Raw genomic sequence first — 24281 nt, forward strand, 5'->3', positions numbered from 1 at the left:
CCCATAAAACCACTGAAATGCTTCAAATGTCATTCATTCCATGGTAACAGGTTAAAACTGCCACGTTGCTTTCTACTGCTCCCGTTAACATGGATAGAATGATTTGCTGCTGGTTGGATATTGAATACAAAAAGCAAAAGAAAGTTGAGATCATCCCACATGAAGTCATTATTAGAGCTGGCTTTTCCCCCGTTTTGAAGTACAGTAGTGACTTGTAAATACGACCTTTTCTAAAGATCATCTGAGATTTGAAGATTTATCTGCCTGCTTCACCCAAACAACTGCTGAAAGAATTTACTCAGTGGAGCCCGCTATACAGCATTCAAAATGGTTTGGATTTGGTTTTTTTCTTTCATGAAAAAATACCACAAAAAGTAGTTTTAGGGTTTCGTATCTCTGAATCACTACCACATTGTAGATTTCATTTATTCTTCAATGTTTGAAAATGGTTTCTGCAAAATCAAAATAAACTATCAAACTCCCTTACGCCATGCTTCCAACAGTTTGAATTTAATACTTCTTGAATGGAACGACATAATTTATTTCCTTTAATTTGCAGGATGGCTACATCAAGCTAGCTTTAAGTCACAACTGTACCTAACCACAGTTCTCTGCAGCAAACCCATGATTTACAATATCTAATATTGTGGTTACAGTGCAGGGAACCGTGGGGTAAGAAACCTCCATGTCAGAGTATTGTGGTTGGGGTTTCCCGGAAGAGTGGCAGTTGACACCTCTGGAATATTCATATATAAGTGCTTCAGTCAGATGGTCCTGAGTTGAGCGGGTAACTCAGGCACTATGAGAGCCTGGCATTCAGTCTGCGGGAATGTGTGTAACCTCCGTCACTCGAACCGCTCTGCAAACTGTAGTGGTCTTCAGCATCACTGGCACTTCCAATACTGTCCATTTCACCTGGAGTAAACTCCATTCCTTCAATGTCTACTTCTAAAGAAAACATAAGAAGGCACATTTTCAGAAAGTTGTAGCAGCTAGTCATGGGCCAGTGTCAATCAACATTCAGTTGAAACCTGAATCACACTTCAGTTTCGATAATTAACAAAAATTAAGAACTGCCACAGTAATTCCTGAGGAAAGGATCATCTTATCCACCTGAGAATTAAAATCCCTTCTGTCCTCAGCCACATAAATATACTGCATGACATTAATACCAAATGCTTTCCCAGAACTGTTCCAACCTGCACATAGGCACTGATTTAGAAAAAAGCTGTCCCTCAGAGTCTGTCATACTGCAGCACTGCCCACAGTAATTCCAACCATGCAGGTGTTGGCTGGCCATGGTGTGACTACCTGTCCCCAGGTAACTACCCCCAGACCAACCACTCAACTCCCCTGGGCCCTGAAATGCCAGCCTGGGTGACTGTTCCACACAGAAAAACTTCCAAGTGGGAAAATAAGAAATGGCAACAGCCAGCTTGATGAGCTGTCTTAAATGAGAACCAAATGCAGAGAATCCTTGGTGATCGTAGCACAGAAAACGTTTTAATATTTCACAATAAATGATGTGGAAATCATTTATTCTCACAAATGAATTAAGCCAAATAAGATTCTTTTTCCACGAGAAAATATTATGCCAGTCTTACCAATAATTACACTAAAAATTCAAAACATTAAATGGTAATTGTTTAAAAAACTGGCAAAAAACCACATGCAGGATAAAGAGCTTTAAAAATACACACAATATTAACAGCTTCAAAACTGATCAGGAAAAAGACCATTTTTTCAAAGAACGCGAAAAATACGCGTTCATTTTTTACTCTTCAAATCACATTATGGAATAATTTTGTCTGGGTTTTGTTGCGAGCTTGATTCTAGTTGTAAATGACATTTCCTTGTTTCCCTAGTCCCCTTTGGGAAGCCCTGGCTCAGTTACCTTGTTCAGAGTCAGTGGATATTGTTGATCCCATGCTGTCAGTGCGGATTCGCTCCATGCCCTGCACGGATAGCTGCTCCAACCTGCGCTTGAGGTAGCGGTGCTCCCGCTGTAATTGTTCTTTAATATTTAGAGCTTTTCGGTCCTGTTCTTCCAATTTCTTAAAGGGAGAGAAACACAGTAAGCTGACAGTTTGTACCCATGTCAAAGCATAAGGAACTTAAGGTCGTCTCATAAACGGTAATTTGAAAGCAATTTAAATATTTAAATTAATTAATATAGAGTTAAAATTAAATTTAAAAGTGCAGGTTTTTTTTAGTTAGCATTCTGTAGAGGTCAGTACAATTTTAGCAGGCTGAATTTGTTTCACAATAAGATATATGGTTACAGGGGGAAAAATTAACAATAATAAAAAAAATAAATCCCTCAGAGACCCTCTTGCCACTAGCAGACATTCCTTGGCTAAGACACAATTACTGTTGCCTTGGTTGTGGGGAATATTTAAATCATTTTATCAGGCAAAACCAGCATCATCTTTGCTAACACAAGCACAGTCCAGGTTTCAGTAAGAACACAACACCTCTTTAGATGAGTCTCTTATTTCACCGATAACCATAAAGGAAACATCGTGAACTTCTGAATGTTTTCCCTCCTAATGCAGGCCAAAGTTTTAGCATTTAAAAAACTTCATTAACAGTAAGCAACATTAATTATATACAGAAGGAGGAATTTACTAACACATCTCTCTAGTTGTGCATTTTTTTTCCTTGAACTTTTGCAGAGCAAGTATGATAATTCTCTGATATCACCTACAAAGTCAGTGGTATTAATCCAGAATTTACCAGAAAACAGCCTGTAAAAGGAGCCTTCCACATATCTACCTAAGATCTCCCCTCTGGCAGAATAAAAGCAGGTATTAATTTTGCAAACAAAAAGAATACTTCACTCAGTAAAATGTGCTGCACTGTTGGTCCAAATGCAGTAACAGGAATCTTTTAGTATTTGAAGTGAGCCCTCTTCCAAATCACTGGTGGCCATTTTAAAAAACTGACTATATAATTAGGGAAAAAAAAATTTAAAGAGTATGATGGGATTAAAAGCATGAAAGATACACAAATCAAAACACCTTTTATTATTAAAAAATTATCTATCTAATGCAGTAAATTACAGGTTGTAGCAGTAAAAGCACTTATAAGAGAGAGCAGACTTCTCTGTGAGCTGTGTTTACACAATCACTGAGATTAGGAGATGTGCAGGGAATGAATACAGCTGCTCCTTCAGCTACAGCTGAAGATTCCTCCCTGCCTCTGAATGAACCTAGGCTTGGTTTTCTGAAGAGAGCAGGCTGGGACAGTGCACAGCAAAACACAAGCAAAACCCTTTCAGAGATTTTGCTGTTCCCATGTAAGCCTGAAATAAAAGTGTTTGAAGAAATAACTGACATTCTTGAGTGGGGCAGTTTCCTTGCTCAGTGAAATCTACCTTCTTCCACCACATTTTCAGCCCCCTCCCAGGCAATATACTCTGTAGATAATCATCACAGGTGGATACACAATGTTATCATAGGAAAAGGGGTTGGTGCATCCATGTACAGAACAAACCAAATGTGCCCAATTGATCAGGCTTCCTTTTCCTGTATTTTCCTGGCTGCAATCCCGAACTCTAACAACTATTTTAGGAAAGAAGAACTCAGTGATTCATATCCAGGAGACTCAAAACCGTCCGGTCTTTCAGAGCAATTTCACTATCTGGGGGGTGTGCGTGTGTGTAAAGTCCAGAACTAATGACTGTGTTCAAATGCCAGCCGGACATGGGCAAGCTCTGGCAGGGTGGGGAGAGAGCTAACCTGACAAGGGGGAGCAATTAAATGCTAACCCAGTTAGGGCAGGTTCAGTTAAAATCTTAAAAAGGAAGTTAAACTTCAGTCTCAGTTTTCAGAAAACGAGTACTTGGTGCTGTGCAAGACGGATCTGGAAAGAATCTGTTCCCAGCTTTTTTTATCAGCAGCTGAAATGGTAACTACAGGGCTAATCTCGCACACTTGCCACTTGTAAAAACAGTTTTTCAATTTGTATGCATAAGCCCATGATAGGGGGGCAGCCCAAGACAAAAACCACATGCAGTGCCTTTCATGCATGTTAGCCTGAATTATAAACAAGAGGCCAAAATCTCAAATGGTAAAAACAGGGGTTGCCCAGCTGGAGTAAATGTGCTTAGAAGTGCTGAAAAACTAGCTCTGTAAACTTGTTCACGAGAATGGTTTTGCTTAAACTAATCTTTATTTCTTCATAAGAATCACACCCATTTCTGTAACTGCAGTGAATCTTAAAGCTGTGCATCAGCAGGCTGTTCTCCAAAATATTCCAAGATTACTGGCAATGTTCATTTTTGCCTGACACTTTTCTTGACCTGTTTCTCTGTAACACTGAAAAAATGCCAGATGAGTAATTATAGTCCTGGACACAGAAGCAGAAACCTGTTCTTTAACTTTTACATTTGAATACCTCTTTGTCTTATTACTGCATATAACCCTGTTCCCTGAAAACAATGACAGTGAAAATCAGAGTGAAGGTGTCTTTAGAGAGAGGAGGCCTGAGGAATAATCTCCTTTGAATTACCTGTGCAAATGTAGAACCTGCACTGCTGCTGGATCACAGGTGAGATTTGAGGCTGTTTTTTGTTTTAAACTTGTAACAAAGGGAGCACCAACTAGCAGGAGATTGCATTTAAATTTTTGTTTCATTTAAATGAGAATCCGGTCAACAATGTGTTGATGGGGATAAGGCTCACTAATAGATATGATCTTTTGGAGTCCATTATGTTTTTTTCATCACAAATGGATTTGGCTTTTTACATTTAAAACAATGCAGTACAATGCTATTTTGCTCAGTTCTTAAAAAAATAAATATATTAATGAAAGAACAGCTTTGACAGATTTTTTTAAAACTATAGTGTAAATCATTAAATACACTAGTTAGTAACTAAGCAAAAATCACAAAATCACTGTTTTTATATATCTGAGATGCTAAATTGCAAACCAGTAAACTTTTGACACTGACTGAAATCCCTGCAAGTAATAAAGGCCAATTAAATCCAGAAGATTGGACATATGGATATGGATTTTGTGTGAAAATTTGTTTCCTCTCTATGGATACACATTCTGGAAGATTCTCCCTTAAAAGAAGTAAGAACATGGATGAATGTTTTTACCTTGATATGCATCTTAGCTCTTTTCAACAGACTTAGAGTGGTGTGTCTGGTGCTGTCCGGCCCGAGAGGCACAAGCTGTTTTAGCTGTTCCAAATATAGCCGGAGTTTAGCCCGCCTGCAATCATTAAAAACGAAGAGCGTTGTAGTGGAGTTGCACCCGAACAGAATATCCTATATGCAAACACCATCTGTTTGCAGGATCTCTGTGCAGAACTCGAGTCAACGGTGGCTTCCTTTCCCCTCCCTTTGGCAAAGTTTCAGACTGAAAGGTCACTTGAAACGCAGTAATGCTGCTTGGCACACTCAGACAGGAGGCTCGTACCTGTATTCCAAAGCAGTTTGCTCAGCCTGGTTATTCCCATCTTAAGCAAAGGGGAGAATGCTCAGAGATCTGAGACATCCAGGCAAGGCTGCACACTCAGCCTATGGCTGGGTAAGGAAAAAAACTGGGATTTTGCTCCAGTGTAGTGATTTCTGCAGGCACAGACAGAGCTGTGGGCAGCTGCAGACCCTGATCCCCCTCTCCCCATTCCCAGTCCTGCCTGCTGCAATAGGACACACTCCAGCTATGCAAGCCGAGGGCATCCATGCAGCTCTTGACAGCTCTGAGCTGTTTCCAGCCATGGTTTATCAATGTATTTCAACAGGGAGGTCCTGATGCCCCTTCTCCTCCCTTCTACTGACCCACAGTCCCCGCAGAAGGAGACATTCTTCCTCTCACAGTACAGTGTTCATTATAAACACACAAGAAAAAACACTTCCAGCCATATTCCTCAACAACAGGCCCTGCTTCCTGTTACTCCCTTGCAAGTATCACTACTGCTGCTCTCAACAATCTCTCCTGTACTACTGCCATTAATCTATCAGTAAAAAAAGGATGAACACAGTACTATTTCTACAAATGTTTTTTCAACTAGAAAGCAGCTGGCAATTCAACAGTCCATGAAACAGTTGCTTGACCTATCTAAAACAAGGCAGTGGCCAACCAAAGAACCATGTATTTGTACAGTTCCATCCTAAACAAAATCTCTCCAGGTTTTAATTCACAGCCCTTGAACAGGAATCCACACGGTTCTGCAATGAGATGAAAATGGATGTGGAAGTGCTTCCATGAATGACTACTGTTCTCCTTTCTTACAGCCTGTTACAGGCTGATGAGCAAAGCCATGACCTGGAGCCAACATGGCCCTCACAGCTGCAAGGATAACTGAAGCAGATCACAAGTGTGAGGTGTATAATTATCTTTTTCAAATTTGCTCGATGCATGAAGGAAAAAAATACTGCAGGGAATTCAACACTTTTGGTCAAGAAGGGACTTTCTTCTGAACAATGAGTTCAGAACCACAGCCCAGCATCAGTGCTGAAACGCAGCTGAAGAGAATTTAACATGCACCAAATGGCAAATTACATGTGTGTAATTGGAATGATTGGTGCAATGTGAAAACAACCTGAGAATTAATGGTGAAAAAAATGAAAGCAAAAGTAGAATCTAATACAGAACAGTAATGACTACATACTCACACATTTAGTTCTGTCCTCCTATAAATCAGCAGTGTACTAGGTAAGAAATCACAAAGCATTTCCATAAAATTTTAATTTTTTCTTCAAGCCACTTAGGGAAAAAGGATTTTTGGTGAAAATGTGATTCACAAGAGAAAACTGATGACAGACTTTTAGTTTAGGCCTGGGGTTTGTTTCTAAATACAAGGCTTAAAAACTTAAGCATCTGAATCCTTTTATTTAAACAACACCCACAAAGACTGGCCTAAGTATTCACAAGAACAGCCCCATCAGATCCCCTGAGGCTGCAACCTTAAACTGGGATATCAATCTTTAAAATAATGTAACACCTAAATTAGAGACTACATGTATTTATACAGAAAATCTTAATGAGGCAGAATTTTATTTCTGCATCTGTAATCTCTGACAACTACCGGGCTGGTTTGTGTTTTAAATACAAAAACTTGCATCAGGGACTAAATTCAGATAATCTTTTTGTTTTCTAAATGGCCTCTGAACATACACACAAGTCTGGTCACTCAGCCCTACCTGGATGCAATTCTGTATTTAGAGTGATGACAAGAAAGTGGGGACTGAAGGAGAAGGAGGATGTGGGAAAGAAGAGGAGAAGGATAGTACCAGAGAGTAAATAGAGAGGTAAACACCTAGAAATGGAATGAGCAATATACTTGAAACAATTAAAAGTCTGATAAGGAATATACAGAACTGTTGATCTGAGATTTACTTAGTATTAATTCTGGAAGACATTAATTAAGCCTGACTACATACTAAACTTATTTTCCTCTTGCTATTTGAGGAAAGTCTGCTTACCACAGGGAGAAGAAAGTAAGGCTTTAGTGCACTTCCTTCCATCAACTGGGGAGTTCACAGAAATACTGCCAAGGTTCAGGAGCGTGGCTGTGTGCCTTTTTAAAGCACTAACTCTTTTATGTTACCTGCCAGCCCAGTAGAGCAGGACTTTACAGAAGTGCCATGAAGAACATGGGACTGAATCTAACAAGAGCATTTTAAGTGACCAGTGAGAAAAATTAAGAGCTGAAAGTTAACAAAACTGCTTTAAGGCTTTTTCACTACTACCAACTGATATTGATAGCACTAAATGTAGGCACACTTGCTGAAAGACCTGCTCTAACTTCACCTTTTTTTCTTAAAAGGACTTTTTCTTTCATCTAATTACTCAACACCTATGAATCCATTATAGATTTTGAAGCATAAGCTTTACATAGACCTCTACATAAATGCAGACATGGTTATGTGACTAATTAGTATATTATAATTAATGGCATAGATTGTGAATCTACAAAACGAAAACCACCCCACCACAATTCCTCTGGTACTGGACTAAATATCCCCACATTTTTCATCTTGCACATCTTAGAAAAAAACTGTAAGAATGTAAGAAAACATTTCAGGCATGTTACATTAACAGATCACACCAGCAGGAACAAGGGACTCAAACTTCACAGCAGATAAGTTGTCTCATGCAGACTCTGCCAGCACTAATTTCTCTCTTTTTCTGCAGGGACCTGACAGCTTTTGCTTTTCCTCGGCTGCCTGTGACCACAGGAGGAGGGAAAGGCACTCACTGAGGTAATCACAGCCAGAGCTGCTTTGTGTTTTGCAGCTCACGCCTTAAATTCCACCTAAAAAAATAACAAAAGGGGAGAAAAAAAGAAAAAAAGCAGCCTGGTGTCAGAGCACCAGGGTAACAGTCTCTGTGCATGAAACCTGGTTGAATTGGTTATTCATGCTCTGCTCCAGCTTCCCACCCCAGCACTTAGCCCACACCCAGTATGGTATCAGGCCTGGACACCAGAGCTGACAGAAAAGGCACTTTCCTCACCTCTGGTGGATGTACAGAAATATCCCCTTTGTCACTGGTACCGATTTCATCTGGGAAGGTAGGGATCTAAAAAATGCCATCCAAAATCCAAATCAAGCCTGCAGCTCTGTGTTTTGGGTGTAGCCCCACATATAGAGAGGTGCATGGGTGCCCAGTCTTAATTTATCACATTTTTCTGCCAGATGATAAAGGGGTTTCAGATGTTCAAGACTCCAGTGTTTCTCCATAAGCAAGTTCACAGCAGGGTCCTCTGAGCCTGATTTACAGCTCTCCTAGTGCTTGATAAACCCAGGCTGGTCAGCATTCCAGGGCAGTGCCATGTCTGGCAGCTGTCCCGTGGTTCCTCACATTCACATAAAGGACAAAGCCACCTGCTGACAACTGACCCAAAGGCTACCAGCAGGGACTGCCTTAAACTGGTTTTGAATCCACATAACCCACGATGGGCAATAGAGGCAGAGTTTTCAGGGCCCTGAAATTCATGGCAGAATGAACCCTGGAGCCCCACAACATGGAGGGACAAAGCAGAAACAAGGTGTTATTAGGAATTTTCCTAGAGAACAAGGACATCCACCAGAAGACCATCACAGGAAGACCACTCACTGACCACTGACTCTAGTCCTTGGATACTCCAGTTAGCTCAAGCGTTTGGCTATGAAAAGGCAGGTTCACCACTTCTCAAATAAAGGGTTGCCATATGAAGGTATATTAAGATGTCTGACCCTAATAAATTTTAAAATTGTGTAAAATGAGTCTATTAAATAATAGTCAATAAGCTTTGCTGCATATATGAAATCCCATATGGAAATCCAAGCAGGACACCAAGAAATTAAATACTAAGATGTAGGGAAAAAAAAAAAGAAACAAGAAAGTTAATTGTTCACCCTGGATAATCTTCATTCCAAGGAAACTGCAACAACTTCAAGAAATTCCTACAACTACTTGACAAGCTGTTGCAATGGAAACAAAATACTTCTTTGTAGGGCTAAATAATACAACAAAAGCCAATGGCTGTGAATTCAGAGGTTCAGGATGGACATTGCAAAACAAAATTTTTATTGGGGTAGTGGTGCACAACCAGAAAAGGTTGCCCAGAAAGGCAGTCCTAGGAGGTTCTTTACCCAGACAGAGCCATAAACATTCACAGACACACACACTCACATCTGTGAACATGTAAATCCAAGATTGCCTGTAATCCTTCAGCATTTGACTCCCAAGATTGCTCCCATTCATGTACCAGCAAAATGCCCACAGCTGTGTGGCTTAAACCCATGCCATTCTGATTGACAGAATGCTGGTAGGTTTGTGGAGTGACCTGATCCACTGCAGCCTTTCCACAGGGGCTCCCCAGGGCTTTTCAGGTCCAGCACAGCAGAAATGGCCTGCAGCAAGTCAGACAGCAGATAGCTGTTCAAGTAGTAGCTGCACAGTTTTTTGACAGCAGCAAAGGTGTGTTTCCTAACCCATTCAAGTATAAATTTACAGGGTTTATTTAGAGGCCACTGAACTGCACAAAGCCAGCTGCAAAGGCAAGGTGCATATCCCAAATAAGCTGCTCAGTCCTCAGCATAGCATGCCTCAGACAGGCCCTGGTGACATTAAATAGCCACAGACACTCATGATACAGGGTGACAGCACTGAATTCCTGTGAAATGTGTGCCTGTCCATCCTGGCACCCCAGCTGGGCACTCCCTGAAGACAAGCTCCCAACAGCCCTCCACGTGCTTATGCTAGGTAGCACAGGGTGGGCATTTCCTGGAAGCTGCTGAAGACAAACAGTTCCCACTGCTGGCATCGTGTTCCTGACGGCCAGAGGTCACCTGCTGAAAGTGCCAGAAGGGCCACGCTCATCTGTTTCTGAACAATTGTGAGCAAGAGCATAAAACTCACTACAGAGAAGTCAAATTCTTGACAAGTGTTTACCTTGCACATCCTCCAGGTCTCACTCCACAGCCCCCATGGAGCACAAGAATGACTCTCACATGTACCCATTCTCTGCTGACCCAGAGCTGGCTGTAGAAAGGAAGTAGCAACTCTATCAGCAGTTTGTCATCCTGTGGGAAGTCCCAGAACAGTTCTGTCTGGTCCATGCCTGCTCCTGGCTGCTAGCAGATTGCCCAGTCTGGCAATGGAGCTGTCCTGGCCATACTGGCATCTCAGACATGCAGCATCTCCAGCTGATGGGCAGCAAGGATCTGGAACGCTAGGAAATGGCCAAAAAGCCAGTAAATGTCTGTATTCACACACTGCATGCCCTGAATTTCCCTTCATGCTGTCTGCAGCAGAAGTTGTCTGGGTTAAAAAAACTAAACCCCTTAATAAAAACTTCAGAGAACAGAAACATGTTTGAAATTAATCTAGAAGACACATTATTACAAACTGGACAGAATTACCTAAGCATTTCAGATTCCTTCTCTAATGTTCCATATTTTTTTCCACATTCAAACCTATCCTGGTGCTGTGCAATAAAGTTAATACACAAAGGTTTAAATATAGAGCAGTTACTAAAATTTTCATTGTTGCATAATGACTATGTAATCTGGCTTAATAATGTGCATGGGGTAAAGTCAGAGAAGAATCTCTGCACCAAAAATTCACTTCTGGAGTCAAATGTTATCCAGATACACTATGAACCAAAATAGTCTGACCTGAGCCCACAACTTTGGGTCAGAGACACCAGCAGTGAACTAATGGTTGTGTTTCCTCCTTAAGGCAAGGTGATTTTATATCCCTGCCAGACATGAAATTCAGCATAAAATACAGAAGTGAGCTAACTACAATTGTAAGACAGTATCGTTTTCACAGGAAGACTCTTCACAGATTTATTTATGAAATGCAAATACCTGCATATAGGGAGCACTTGAGTTTTAGACAGAATCAGCAAAAGAGAAGCTCAGAATACTTTGTGATATGCAGCAGGTCAGGATGAACATGGACAGCATCATTACTCATATATATCATTATTTCAAAGTTTTTAAAAAATGCAGAAATGCAGCAGTAAAAACTTCCCCAGTGGGACTTCAGGGTTCACCTGCCACCAATGTAAAACGAGGGCAAGAAACTCTGCCTGCCTTCTGATACTAGCTTCAATCCCTTCTTACTGGAGCTTGACACAAGGCAACATCTTAAGGGCTGCAGCTCTTTTCTATTCTATGCACAGTCACACTCTGAAGTCGTGGCAGAATTTTGCTGCAAACTGTTCTAATGGTACTGAAAATTGAATATGTTCATATTATTTTGTGTAGTCCTGGAATCATAGCCACATATGCAATGTTGGTAATCATGTGATTACACACCCAACTCTGCTTAGTAGAAGCTGGTACTCAAGCATACTTGCCTCACTCCTCTTTAAGCTAACATTTTTATTAAAGTGTCAGGAATTACATATTTACAGCTCTACGAGACTTTTTGTAAGCTACCAAAGATGACTCTGTACTAATTAAAATACATTTGTTTACAAAGGCTTTTAAAGATATTATTTATAAGCTTCCATCTTATGAAATCACAGAAAATCAATCAGATAAATGGTTCTAAAGAAACCTATTTATTAATGATCCAGACAGTATATAGCATATATCCAGCAAAATACTAAACATAATGGAACAGCCCTCCACTGCAATAAAAAATCCTGTTTCTTTCAGATTTATTTCACTCAGAAACACTTTCAATACTTTCTTCTCTACAAAGGATACCTCAAATACTTATTTTCTAAAGGATAGTCTAGCTCACACTTGAGCTGCACAATCTATTTCAACTACACAACAAATATGCTTTAATGAAAAGGAAAGAAAACCATCTTAGTATTAAAGCACTGTACCATAGCAAGGCACCCAATGTGCAGATTGCTCCAAGATGTGTGAAAAGCTTGCTCACAGCTGAGTGCCTTGGAGTCAAACCCAGAAAATGCAGTCTTGCTCTTACAGCAAACCTCTTGCCTTTTTATTATCCAAGGAAAGATAAACCAAACACCAGTGTTCTGCAGTAAGCTGGGGCTCTTTTTCACATTAAAAACAAATGCCTGGAGTTTGCGTGCTGGTGAAGGCTCATCCAAGACATTTTTTGTCTGTGTCTAACACCTCATAGGACCTCTGCAACTAAATTCAGCACTAAAGCCTGTGTGGAAACTAACAGGCAGGAAGAGTGGTGAGTACCTAATTGCAATGACTGTTAGTGAATTAAATGCAACAGCCCTACAATCAGTGCAACTGCCTGCTTTATTTACTGTGGTATTAACTGGGAGTTTCATCCTCAATATGCATTTCCAGCATGCTGAATACTTGTGTGCATCTACTCTGCTAAATTGAAAGCAGCCACATTGCTTTAGCAGCCAAGTGGTCTTGGGGTTCCTTGGAAGTGTCCAAACAAGGGATAACAACTGCTGCAAGTGCCTCTTACCATGACAAGCTTTCAGAGAGTCAGTGCTGCTCTGGACTTACCTGCAAGTTTTCATGTGAATATTGCTCAGCAACATCTGGTGCTGCTCCTAATGCTAAGGAAATAGAAGAAAACCTCTGCTGCCTGTTAACACAGTCTATTATTTCATGTTTTGTGCATTTTATCACTCTGAAAAATATTTTAGTTCTTTTATACTGTATCTAAATGCACACTACAGCAGCTCCAGTGCCTTTTATTTACTTTCCCTTAGTACCACTTCAGCCCACTAGCTGAGTGCAGACTCCACACTTAGCCTTTACCTTTTCACCTTCAAAAAGATGGCACTTGCTCATGTTTTAGAACACATACACAGAACCAGAACAGAACCAGAACTTATATCTTCCAGTATACATACGTTAATGGAAGCATCTGCAGTGCCACAGATGCATGCATTTTTGACCAGCTAAGCCTCTTGGCAGAAGTGCACAGAAAGCTAGCTGGGATGTAAACTGAGGACAGGTGAATAGTGGCTGGTCTGTGAGAGGGAAGCTGCTGACTCCTAAAAGAGGGAATACCTGGCAGACTTTGCCCCTCATCTTGCCTCCTTGGTCTCTCCCTCCATTACCCATCCCTCCAGTAGCCCCTTGATTAATGCAGTGACAGGTACAAGCATTGGGCTACATCAATATTTCCTCATCTCTCAAAATGCCCACAAGGAGACTTTGATGCACTTTGTGCTCTGGTTCCCACCAGAAGGTGAGCTGTGGCTACCCACGTGCTGCCACAAGCCAGGGACATCAGCTAAGACAGGCACATGATAGCAGCTCCCAAGGCTTGCTTGGGGCTGGAATGACGCTGTAAAGCAACGAGGACAACACCAGCACGAGAGAGCTGACGAGAGCCTCAGCAGCTGGGGGCTGGCCAGACTGCCCATGTGCTGTCCCTTCAGGAATGTACCCAGCAGCAGAAGCAGACAGACTGAGGAGCGTCACAGAGTCACATCTGACTTTGGCCACCAGAAGAAATAAAAGCCCTGTGGCACAGTTAGTGCCTGTTGCTGTACTGCTCCTCAACCTTCTCCCACTCGAGCTCTCCTGCCTGCAAAGTGAGCAGGAGCTGTCAGAGGCGTGCGAGGCGTGACAAGATGTGTCACAGGACGGTGCACGCTCACCCACGTACCCACACCGCCCGCAGAGCCAGCGGCACAGCAGGCACTCAGAGGAGCACTTGGGCGAGGCAAGGCACAGGCAGGACCAGTCAACAGGGACCCCAGGGCAGATGGAACACCAGCAGCTCTGACTGGTAGCTGTTTTACCCGCTGGGGAACCACAGCCTTAGGCTCTGCAGTACTAAGAGCTGCAGGACCATCATCTGACCACTCTCATCTCTTCTCCTTGTTTTTTTCTAGATTCCTCCCAGCCAGCAGGCTTTTCTTCATGGATTTCCCCATGCTTCAGCCATCCCACTGTCTTAAGCTGCTCTTTTTTGAAGAGCAGCCATGAAAGGTTCAAAAGTCCTTCATTGTCTTGTGTCCCGGCAATAACAGCAACACATAGAAATCTGAGATGTACTTCATGGGAAATGTCAATGGGAATTTACAAGCTATACAGGGATTCTCAAAAGCATCACAAGCAAAAGTAATGGCAGCTGAGTATCATTTGTCTTTCCTGGATGGTGTCCATCATAAATTTACATGTATGAGATTCTGCATCCTTTGACCATAAATCTCTGACCTTGCAAGAATGTAAGGCAACAGAAATCAAACATTATGCAAACAGCTGAAATCCACTGTGGTATCTTTTTGCCCTTGTATGGATTTTTCTTCTGCAAAAAGGAAAAAAAAGGAGACTCCAACCTATATTTTAGCATTTCAGCCTTTAGGTTGTGCTCATCTATAAAGAACAGTTTTCTGTATTTTAAACCTTCAAAGTCAATGTCAGACAAATAGGAACAATTCTTAGAGCATAGAAAAGGAATTTCTTTTTCAGGTGTCTTCTATTTTTAGCCCTGTTATCTACTGATTGTCTTTAACGTTTACCTCTCAAACACTTTTAAGCAATAGTGAGGGAGGTGTCACCTGGTACCACAAGCTCAGCATCACACAGTACCTACCTAATCCAGGCATATGAACAACAGTGCCTTGTAGAGAAATACAAGTGATGGAAATACCATCATACATACTGAAAACAGAGTCCACAAAAAACTAATCAGCCATGCTTTTAAGAAACTTATTTAACACTTCATTCAGCCAGTCACCCATTTGTTTTGCACATTAAAATGCACACACTACAATTTAGTAGTCCTCCTAAATTAGGCCTCTCAAATCCATCTGTTTTACTGACACTCAAGTTTCTTAGATTACACTGCAGGAGACTCAACTTTGTCTGCTGCCTCAGAATAGTGTCAGACCAAATTAGATAAGGAAAGTGCCACCACGAGCTCATGCCATTACAGGATCAAGCAGTTGTAATTCCCACTCGACGTGACATGGAGGCACACACATCCTCACACATGCTGCCCATGGAAGCCCCAGGAGTGGCTTAGGACACACAGCCATTTACATGACAGCAGTAAAACTCTGGCCCTTGCTGGCAGTGGAGCACCACAAAGCAAATTTGCACAGCACACCCAAAGCCATGGTGTGAGCCTGCAGACCTGCAGCAGGTGCACTGGCTTTTGCCACCTTTCACAGTACTCTTGTACAGAATTTGTCAAGGACTGCAGAGAGTGGGTTAAAGAGAATTACATTCATTTAAACAAGGAGAAGCTGTGTAACAACAATAAGCTTGCAGTGAGTTTACACACAGAGGGGAATAGGATGATAGTAATAATTTTTCACAAATTAAGCATTCACCAACAGGTGGCTGGAGAGGATGCAGGCTGTCTTCCCCAGAAGTGGCTCCTGGGAGCTGCATGTCCCTCTCACATGGAGCTTAAGGACCAAGGTGCAGCTCAGCTCTGTGCACAGGAGCTACACGTTTATCGGCTGACAACACCCCAGAGCAAGTCACTGCTTACAGATCAGCTCATGGCTTGAAACCGGCTTTAATTATCAGACTGTTTCCCCACATCAAAATGCTAAGCAAGAACATCGTGTCTCAGGACAGCTGCCAACAGGAAGGATCTTAAAAAAAAAAAAAAAAAAAAAAAAAAAAAAGCAGGGGGGAGACTACAATGCTTAAATAAGCCTAGAGAAGTTGAACTGCAGCACAGCACTAAGCCAAGAGAGCATGCTACTGGGCCTAGTGAGATTTTTCTGCCAAATTTTAAACCTCCCTAAAGACCTAGTTATTTTGTATGTATGTCAAATGGGGGGAAAGTGTGTTCAAGATTTTTTTTTTTAATACCACTGTATGATGCCAAATTAAAGGAGATGCAAGTCAAGCTGAATTATTTTACCTAAATTAAAAATATGCATTGCTGTCACACACTGAATGCAAGGCATAGGGATGGCAGACAGCTGGAATGAAGCAGCCTTTTCCTGCATCAACTAAATGAGTGTGAAGCATTAATATCTGCAATGCTGGATACCTGTGACTGTGGTTTTGCTGTCGATTGTACCTCGATATCCAAATACCAAGTATCCAATTTAGGTAACCTGACAAATGCTGTAGGGACTCCATGCTCCCACCTGCACAAGGCACCAAAAGAAACAACAGCAATTTATATCACAGCTTTAAAACCTCATCAGTGTCCAGGCAACTCTCTCTCCAGTTCAGCATCTAAACAATTACTTGCTCGTTCACAGTGGTAGGAAGTTTTAAGCTCAGATCAGGAAACTATCAGAAAGAGATATTTAGTGCTATGTGTTACTTTCATTTTTGCTTCTGCTATTACTTCCTCGGCACATGCACCTACCAAAGCCTCACGGCCATCTTAGAGGGAGCAGCTAATGATGGCAGCTTGAGCATGCACAAATGAATTGATTTTATTGGGGAAGGAAGTGGTGGGTGGTGCTTTTACCAGTGCAGATACTTGAGATGTGCCCCAGTGAGACAGCTGAGGTGCCCTAGGACAACAGCAGGGTGCCTGTTCCAGCCAACTGGCTGGTCCAGACCCCAAGTGAGAACAACAAAGGAAAAGAAGAAAAGAAATCACACTGAAGTAATTACGAATACATGTCCCCAAATGTCTTGCTGTATGTCTCCAACTCCCTCATTTAAACCTTGTAATTAGAGGTGAATGGAAGACAGTGAGGTGTATGTATAAACAAATTTAGGGGAAGGATTAAATGCACTGACTGTAATTAAAGATGGTCACTTCTAAGGCTGCAGTGGGAACTTTTACTTTCAGGTGAATTAAAAGCTGAGTAACAATTATTTCCCCCCGCCCCAACAAAAAAAAGAAAAAATCTGGCATCATGAGACAGTGGAGACTTTCAGATATCTGACTGTCCTGCCTCCAAGTTTAGATATAGCTTGCCACAGCACAGATAGTGCCTTGTTTGTAATTCAATTTCCATCCTATTTCCCTTTCCATTGAACAGTACAAAACTGGTTGTCTCTGAACCAGATAGGGTGCAGTTGAGGAAAATCTGAAAATGATCCATCTGGGGATGATAACAGCTTTCAAAACTCTCCTCCCTCCCCTCCTTCTTTCTTCCCCACAGAACTCAGCTCAGATTTCTCAAATGCAGTGTCCTGAGGTTATCTGACAATGGAAGGAAGCACCAGAAGTTTGGACTCACTTGCCATGTGAGTATGTAAAGTCAGGCAGTGGGAACCAAGACACCCAACAGTCTATTTAAAACAACTCATAGCACCTACACCCAATAACTGCTTCCAGCAAACATACACAACAAGCTCCCAAATTTCCCTAGCAGAAATTATTTGCTCCACCCATGCTGTTCATTGCAGCAGTCAACACAACAGCACTTACCAATCGGGATTAAGTCAGCTTTCTTGGGGAATTACAGGGTTTGCTACCTTTATGTTTTGTAAATACCAGCTAATGTGCTATGTAAGACACAGAGTGTCTGTGCAGCCGGTATTTGCAAACACTGATGGTATTCCTAACTTCAATAGGAGCTGCTGAGTCCTGGCAGCAATTACATGCTAGGCAGGCCCCTTATTTAGCACCTTGTATCTTCACTTAGTTACCCAAATTGAACCATCAAGGATAGAAAAGCAGATAAATCTGTTAGGCATCAATCCCAAGGTGGCAGATGGGAGAAGAGGACTCACCACTACTTCTCCAGCCTTTCACAGGCGTTTTATTACATTCAGATGTAGTCTTTCACTGTTACACAAATCTGCTTTGTTGCTATAAGGTAGAACCTAATAAAGACTTTCTTAATGTAGGGCATGTAGCCTGCAACCAGACTTATTAGTTTTTCAAGTTAGAAGCATTGCAACATGACCTCATGTACATACACCCAAGCCCACACCTCTTCTGTGCCGGCTGTGCCAATCGCCACACGCTACAAAATTAGTCACATTAATTTGTGTAGAAAAAAGCTTGCGTGACATAAACTAGCATTAAACAATAATAGCCAATTTACATCCTTTGACAAGTCCTGTCACTCTGCTCTAGCCTAGAAGGATGGGTACAGAGCTCAGCATATGTATTTCCATCTCAAAAGACAGCACCCTATGAAGTCCCAAAACAACTCTCTCCTTCCAAACATAGGGAGGGGTGGGTAGAAGGAATATCTTATCCGTTCTTGTGGATTGCACAGTTCTTTAGAACAAGAGGTGTCAGTTTTTAACTGGATCCCATGCACAAAGGAAAGGATGATGGGGGGGGGGGTGGTTTTGGTTTTATTTTTTTTAAAAAAGGCACAAATTAAACTTCTGTGAAGGAACAGCATTATGCTTTTTTACATTTGTGATCTGCTGTCTAAATGCTCATGCTCAGTTTCTGGAACCTTTCCTGCATCCTCTGCAGCTGCCTGGATGTGATGCAGGGTTCAGCCTGCAGGCAGGCACAGCTCCTACTGAAATTCCCTGGGCATGAGGCAGAGTAGGACCCACAGTCTGCCAGTGTACCAAGGGGAAAAAACACAGATTAAAAACTACTTGACCTGCAAAGGAATTCTGTGCAGTAAATCTAAGCACAAGTGTCTGCTGACAGACACCACGAGGGAAAAGGAGCATGAGCTACACCAGGGAAGTACACACCGTTCCATTCAGCAAGAGACATTCCGAATTTGGGACCAGGCCATGGTAAATCCAATACCCAAGTGGGGCAGTCACTCCAGGGAAAGAAGTGCTAAAAATAGATTTACAGATGCCAATACAGCATGGAGGCAGGGAGAGGAAGGGACTGGACAAGCAACTCACAGAACACAGCCACCTCCTCCAGCTGAAGTTGATTCCTTTTTGTCTGCTCCAAGCAGGGACACTGGGACATACTTGGCAGAAAGTAAGCCAGCCTCCTGCAGATCTGGTGTGAATCCTGAGTGCAGTGCCAGCCTTGCCTTAAAGAGCTGGAGTTGCACCACTGACTTTCAGGCACATTTGCTACTTCTTCAAACCACAAACAGGTACCACTTCTGTATATCGGTCTGTGGGCTTCCACAGACCTGACTGGCTGGGATTTAGCCAAGGATTCCCACTGCATTATATAAGACTCATTTCAGAGGCCAGCTTCTTAAAGTCCATTAGCTGCCTAAATACCTCTAAAAAAACAAAAATCAAATTCCAGCTCACTTGTCCAGATGTAGCTAAGCAAGCTTAAAAATACCCTCTTTTTCAAAATACCCAATTCAACTTGTTTTTTTCTCCTCCAACTGGGAGCACAGTCACCATCAGGCCCCTCTTCCCCTGTATGCAGGGAATCAGCACCTAACTGTCCAGAAAGTACCAGAAAGTGTGGCCCATCCATCTCTACTTTGAACAAGTCCAGCCCACTCTCTCTACCACACTGGATGAGAACTAGCCAGGTCAATTAACAGATGCTGAAAACATAAACCACCTTCCACATAGTCCATTAGAGGCTGAAGCACAACGGACTTACGTTTGAAGAGAGGGATGAACAAATTCAAGTGGAAAAAAATGCATGCACTTGGTTTCTCACCCATCTGCTCCCTGCTGGCTGCTTGGCTGGCCAGGAAGCACACAGCTTTCTGGAGCCCAGACCCAGGACTCCACTTACACTCCACAGTCCAAAACTGACTTCAGCAGGAAAAAGGACATAATAATTGAGTCCAAACTATATTTTAGTCCCATCTTTCACTGCGAAATAGCAGCTCTGTCCAAAGCATGAGTATGTGTACATCTCTGATACTTGTAATATAACTTCCTGAGCAGATTAATTTTCAAGCTTCGTCTGCTTAATACACTCCTTTCCAAACCAGCAGTGTAAGTAGAAGACATTTGTTGAGAGTGCATCATCAGGTGAGCAGCTCTGTGCACTGAAAAGACAACAGTTCAGTACATAAGTATTCACAGCAGCTATTGAACAGGTACTACAGGACAAGTCACAGATCCAGACACTTGCTGACCACCCAGAGATGGGGCAACAGTGAGGAAAGAATGGCATTTCAGTGCAAAGTTTTAAACCATCCAATTTCTTTAATTCCACAGATCTTTCAGACTCAGAAACATGGGTCACTTCAGCAAACGCACGGGATTAAATCTCCAGCCCTGCAGGTCCAGTTCTTTATAGACTTTGCTAAACAAGCTGTGCAAAAAAAAAAAAATATTACAGAGACTTAAGAGGCAAACACCTGGCAAGAGGGGCTTTAATCAGAGATTCAGCCTGGAACTGGCTGAGGCAACACCAGTCACCTGCTCTCTGCAGCTGGAACCCTCAGAGAAGCAGTCATAGCTGGGGAGGGGAGCAGATGCCTAAACCATGGTGGCTTTCAGCTCACAAAAGTCAAATCACACTCCTAAGACATGACCTTGCTTAAGGAGTGCAAAGGTATGTTTATTGCAATTCACTGAGATTGTAATAAACCACTTCAGACCAACCAGATGGTGCCAAAAAAGTTCTTTACTTGACAAGAAAACCAGAAGAAAGACCTAGTACAGAGGTCAGATTCTGCTAGCAACACGACGTGGTTCCCAGTGCAGCAGCCACATTATCTGAATGGTTTATATATAATCTGGACAGATCCTAGAAATGGCAGCAATTTTTATAGACCCATTATAACAATGAGATCTTTCCCAGGTCACTAAGACCCATCCAGCACAACACTTTCCAGGCAACAAGAGCCAAAACTGGATGCTTAGGAAAAACATTAAACTGACAGAGATGTGAACTGTAACTGCTCTGCACTGTAAATTAACACTGTAAATTAACACTGTCACTCAAAGAAGCCATCCCACCCTCTCCTGGTGTGGGAGGGGTGTGTCACATCAGGGTGTGCCTGTGACAGGGAGCTGGCTCAGGAAGGTGACCTGGCCAAAGGAGGAAGCTTCTCCCCTCCTGCTGTGCTGACAGGAAGCAGGACCCAGGAGCGCCAGTGTGCAACCAGGGCTGGGTTAAATTCCTATGGAAGCACAGCAGTGAGACACTAGGTGATCCTTCCCTGGAAGGACTTTACCTGCAGCACCACTTCAGGGGTTTCCTCAGTTAGCTGTGGCACTGCAGCCACTCGGCGTGATGGATCAATGCAGCTACAACTTTATGCTGCATAACAGTGCTAACCACAATGGTAATTTGTGATTTTGAAAAGGCAGCCCATAATAAAAATAAACATTAAGTATTGTTTTGGTATGCTATTATTTCAATGACCTTTCAGTTCTGTTTCAAAACTTCCAAGTTTATCACCAACTGATAGTTGCATGCTTTTCATTAACCCTGCCATTTACTAACATGAAGAGCCACAGAGAAGATTTCAGGACATCCATCTAGGCATTCTCTAAGCTTATATAAACTTTAAACACCAAGCAACTCTGGTGGGTGCAAGTGATGCACCAATGAATGTAACTGTGCTCTTGGATGTACAATTCCTCCATGAGAAAACCACCTACCAGGACTTAACTTCAGAGGCATCTCTGTTTTCTGTATCAGCTGATGTACATAATAATGCTCCCATCAAAATATATATTACTCATCAAAGCCTGTGTTTCTGTAGAGATACCCATTCATGCACAAGATGATGTTATATAAAAACTTTGTTCTGGCAAGATTTTAGCTTTAAGGATTGCACAAAACTCACATCAGTATTACCTTCTGTGCACAAGGGAACACTTTCAGTCTCCCCCAGTCAGCACTCTACACAACACATACATTAAGCTCCTTTGGGAAGTAAGAAAGGTTGGGTTTTTTCCATCTTTAAGGTTTCGCAAATCATTGTGTCTCATGTATTCCACATTCTGGTCTTGCACTTCTAAAAGTTCAGGGCTATCTCACTCAGTTGATCCAGGCCAACTCCACAGCAGTCTCAGCTTGAACAGCAATGCCTGGTTTTTACCTCCATCTGGCTCAGCTCACCAGCTTTTGTCAAATGTAAGCCTGGGGACCTGGGACCTAGACCAAGCCATACCAAGGTCACACAGCACTTCTTCAGCTCAGGTGCCGTCTGGGACAACAGCACGTGGCTTGCTGATTTTGAGGTACACCTATTCATTTCCTCACTAATTCTTACAAGCTATTCTTTAAAATCATCAAGTTTCACGAGCTGTCTCCAAAGACTTTGCCAGGAAAAGGGCAAGACCTTGAACCCCTCCTGCAGCAGAGCTCCTCATGGCCAGGCAGGACTGAATGACACCAAAGAAGTCCTGATGGGTTGATCCCAGTACCTTTTGTCAGGGCTCTGTGTGTCTCTTCCTCATACAGCCCTGCACAAGCTGGGGGAGAACAGGTGAACAGTCAAGGACAGGTTCTCCCTGCCTTCACAGAGCAGGGTGGAGATCTCAGCACAGTCTTCAGGGGGATACACCTTGGCTTTTACCTCCTAATGTAGAACTAGTATAAACTGATGCAAGTAAATGAGATTATGCTCTGTATTTTAAAGAAGCTTATGTCTTTCATGAATTCTTAAGTGGTTTTTTTACACTATGAAAGCTGAATTCCTCTATACAGCTGTCAGGTCAATTTAAAAATTTCCTTCCAAAAAGTCATAATTACTAATTTACTTACAACTTATATTGCTCTGTGAAAGCCTACAGACCTAATGGTCTGGCTGGAAACAACAAAAAATACCTACATGAATATACATTTTGTCATTAGGAACTAGTGACATACAAATGCCACTCTGACTAACTTGTCTGTAATTATTACAATAACTTCTAGGACCTCAGCTGTCCCTAGGATACAAGCTTTCTTGCCTTCCTATTTTTTATTTAGGGGATTTCCTCTTTCATGGCTCCAAGATGCACATCCTAAATGCAAAGGACAAAAACAAGACTGCCATTACAGGGGTAAGTCCTTACAGAGTTTCCTTGTAACAAACCCACACTACAGTTCTGAGCAGGGTATTCTAGGGAGACTTAAAGCAAAGGAAAAGGAATTTCATGTATGAATCACTGAGAAACACTTTACTATAACTGTAATCTGAACTCTATCATATAATGAGATTTTTTTTTCTTGGAATTACATTTATGATTTCATTTGTCTTCCTCTGAGCACCCCCTCAGAAGCACACAGAAAAGAGACCCAGCAGGAAGAAACACAAAAGAAAGTGGTAGTGCCAAAATGGCCAAGCCAGCACAAACAGAGGTCAACCACTGCCTCTCCCACCGACATCAAAACTAGACATAAGACCTCTGATGTGCAGCACCAGTGCAGAACCCAAAACAGCACCATGTACAGTGCATGGCAACCATGGCTTTCCAGTTAATGGCACGTCTGGCCACCCTCACACAGGACAAAAGGGCCGTGTACATGAGGAATCCATTTCCCTGCCCTCCAGCATGGGGTACAGCCCTCAGCCAGCATGTGAGGGATTGGGCACAGAGGAGGACACGCAGCCTCGACAGGCTCCTGTGAGATAACTGAGTGTGCCTTGCCAGAGCAGCATCATGGCAGTGCTGAGTCAAAGGTGCTGGTCCTGGAAAGGAGACACCTCTAAAATCAACATCCAGTGCTTCCCAACTGGCAGGGCAGGGCTGCACCAGAGGGAAAAGACAGGCTCTGCTGCAGGGACCAGCTGCTAGAGGGACACACCACGGCTGTGAATCTTCCATTAAACCGTGCAAGACACTTCATAGATCTTAATGTAATTTTAGTAAAACAGAGTGAAAAACATCATGATCGGTATTATCTGCTCATACACCCACAGTGTTGGAGGAGGGGGTTGTTAGAAAGAAGAAACAGAAATTGCAGGAGTCTTTCACACCAATACATCAGGCAGCTAGAACTGTACACACCTCATCTGCTTTTCTGAACACCCATTTGCACATACAAGGATCTTTCACTAATTTTCAGGTTCTCACCAGGAATAATAAAAATCTGGCTTCAAGTATAGTTTAACTGCGGGAGGCACAGCAAGCAGCAGCAGTTAGAAACATTAGTTGTATAATCACAAGACATACTGTGCAGTTTACC

General features: G+C 42.3%; 1 protein-coding gene across 3 annotated transcripts in view; it reads right to left on the reverse strand.

The window, feature by feature from the left end:
* Nucleotides 1-517: 517 nt before the first annotated feature.
* MXD4 (MAX dimerization protein 4) overlaps nucleotides 518-24281 on the reverse strand; it is a 35585-nt gene continuing 11821 nt past the window's right edge. For all 3 annotated transcript variants that reach the window (XM_062492630.1, XM_062492629.1, XM_062492628.1), the window contains exons 4-6: nucleotides 5105-5219; nucleotides 1895-2054; nucleotides 518-948 (exon numbers count right to left, since the gene is read on the reverse strand). In XM_062492630.1, the coding sequence (XP_062348614.1) occupies nucleotides 800-948; nucleotides 1895-2054; nucleotides 5105-5219 (424 nt within the window). In that variant the 3' untranslated portion in view covers nucleotides 518-799. The remainder of the gene's footprint in view (nucleotides 949-1894; nucleotides 2055-5104; nucleotides 5220-24281) is intronic.

Source organism: Cinclus cinclus, chromosome 5 (assembly GCF_963662255.1).
Source record: "Cinclus cinclus chromosome 5, bCinCin1.1, whole genome shotgun sequence".
NCBI lineage: Eukaryota > Metazoa > Chordata > Aves > Passeriformes > Cinclidae > Cinclus > Cinclus cinclus.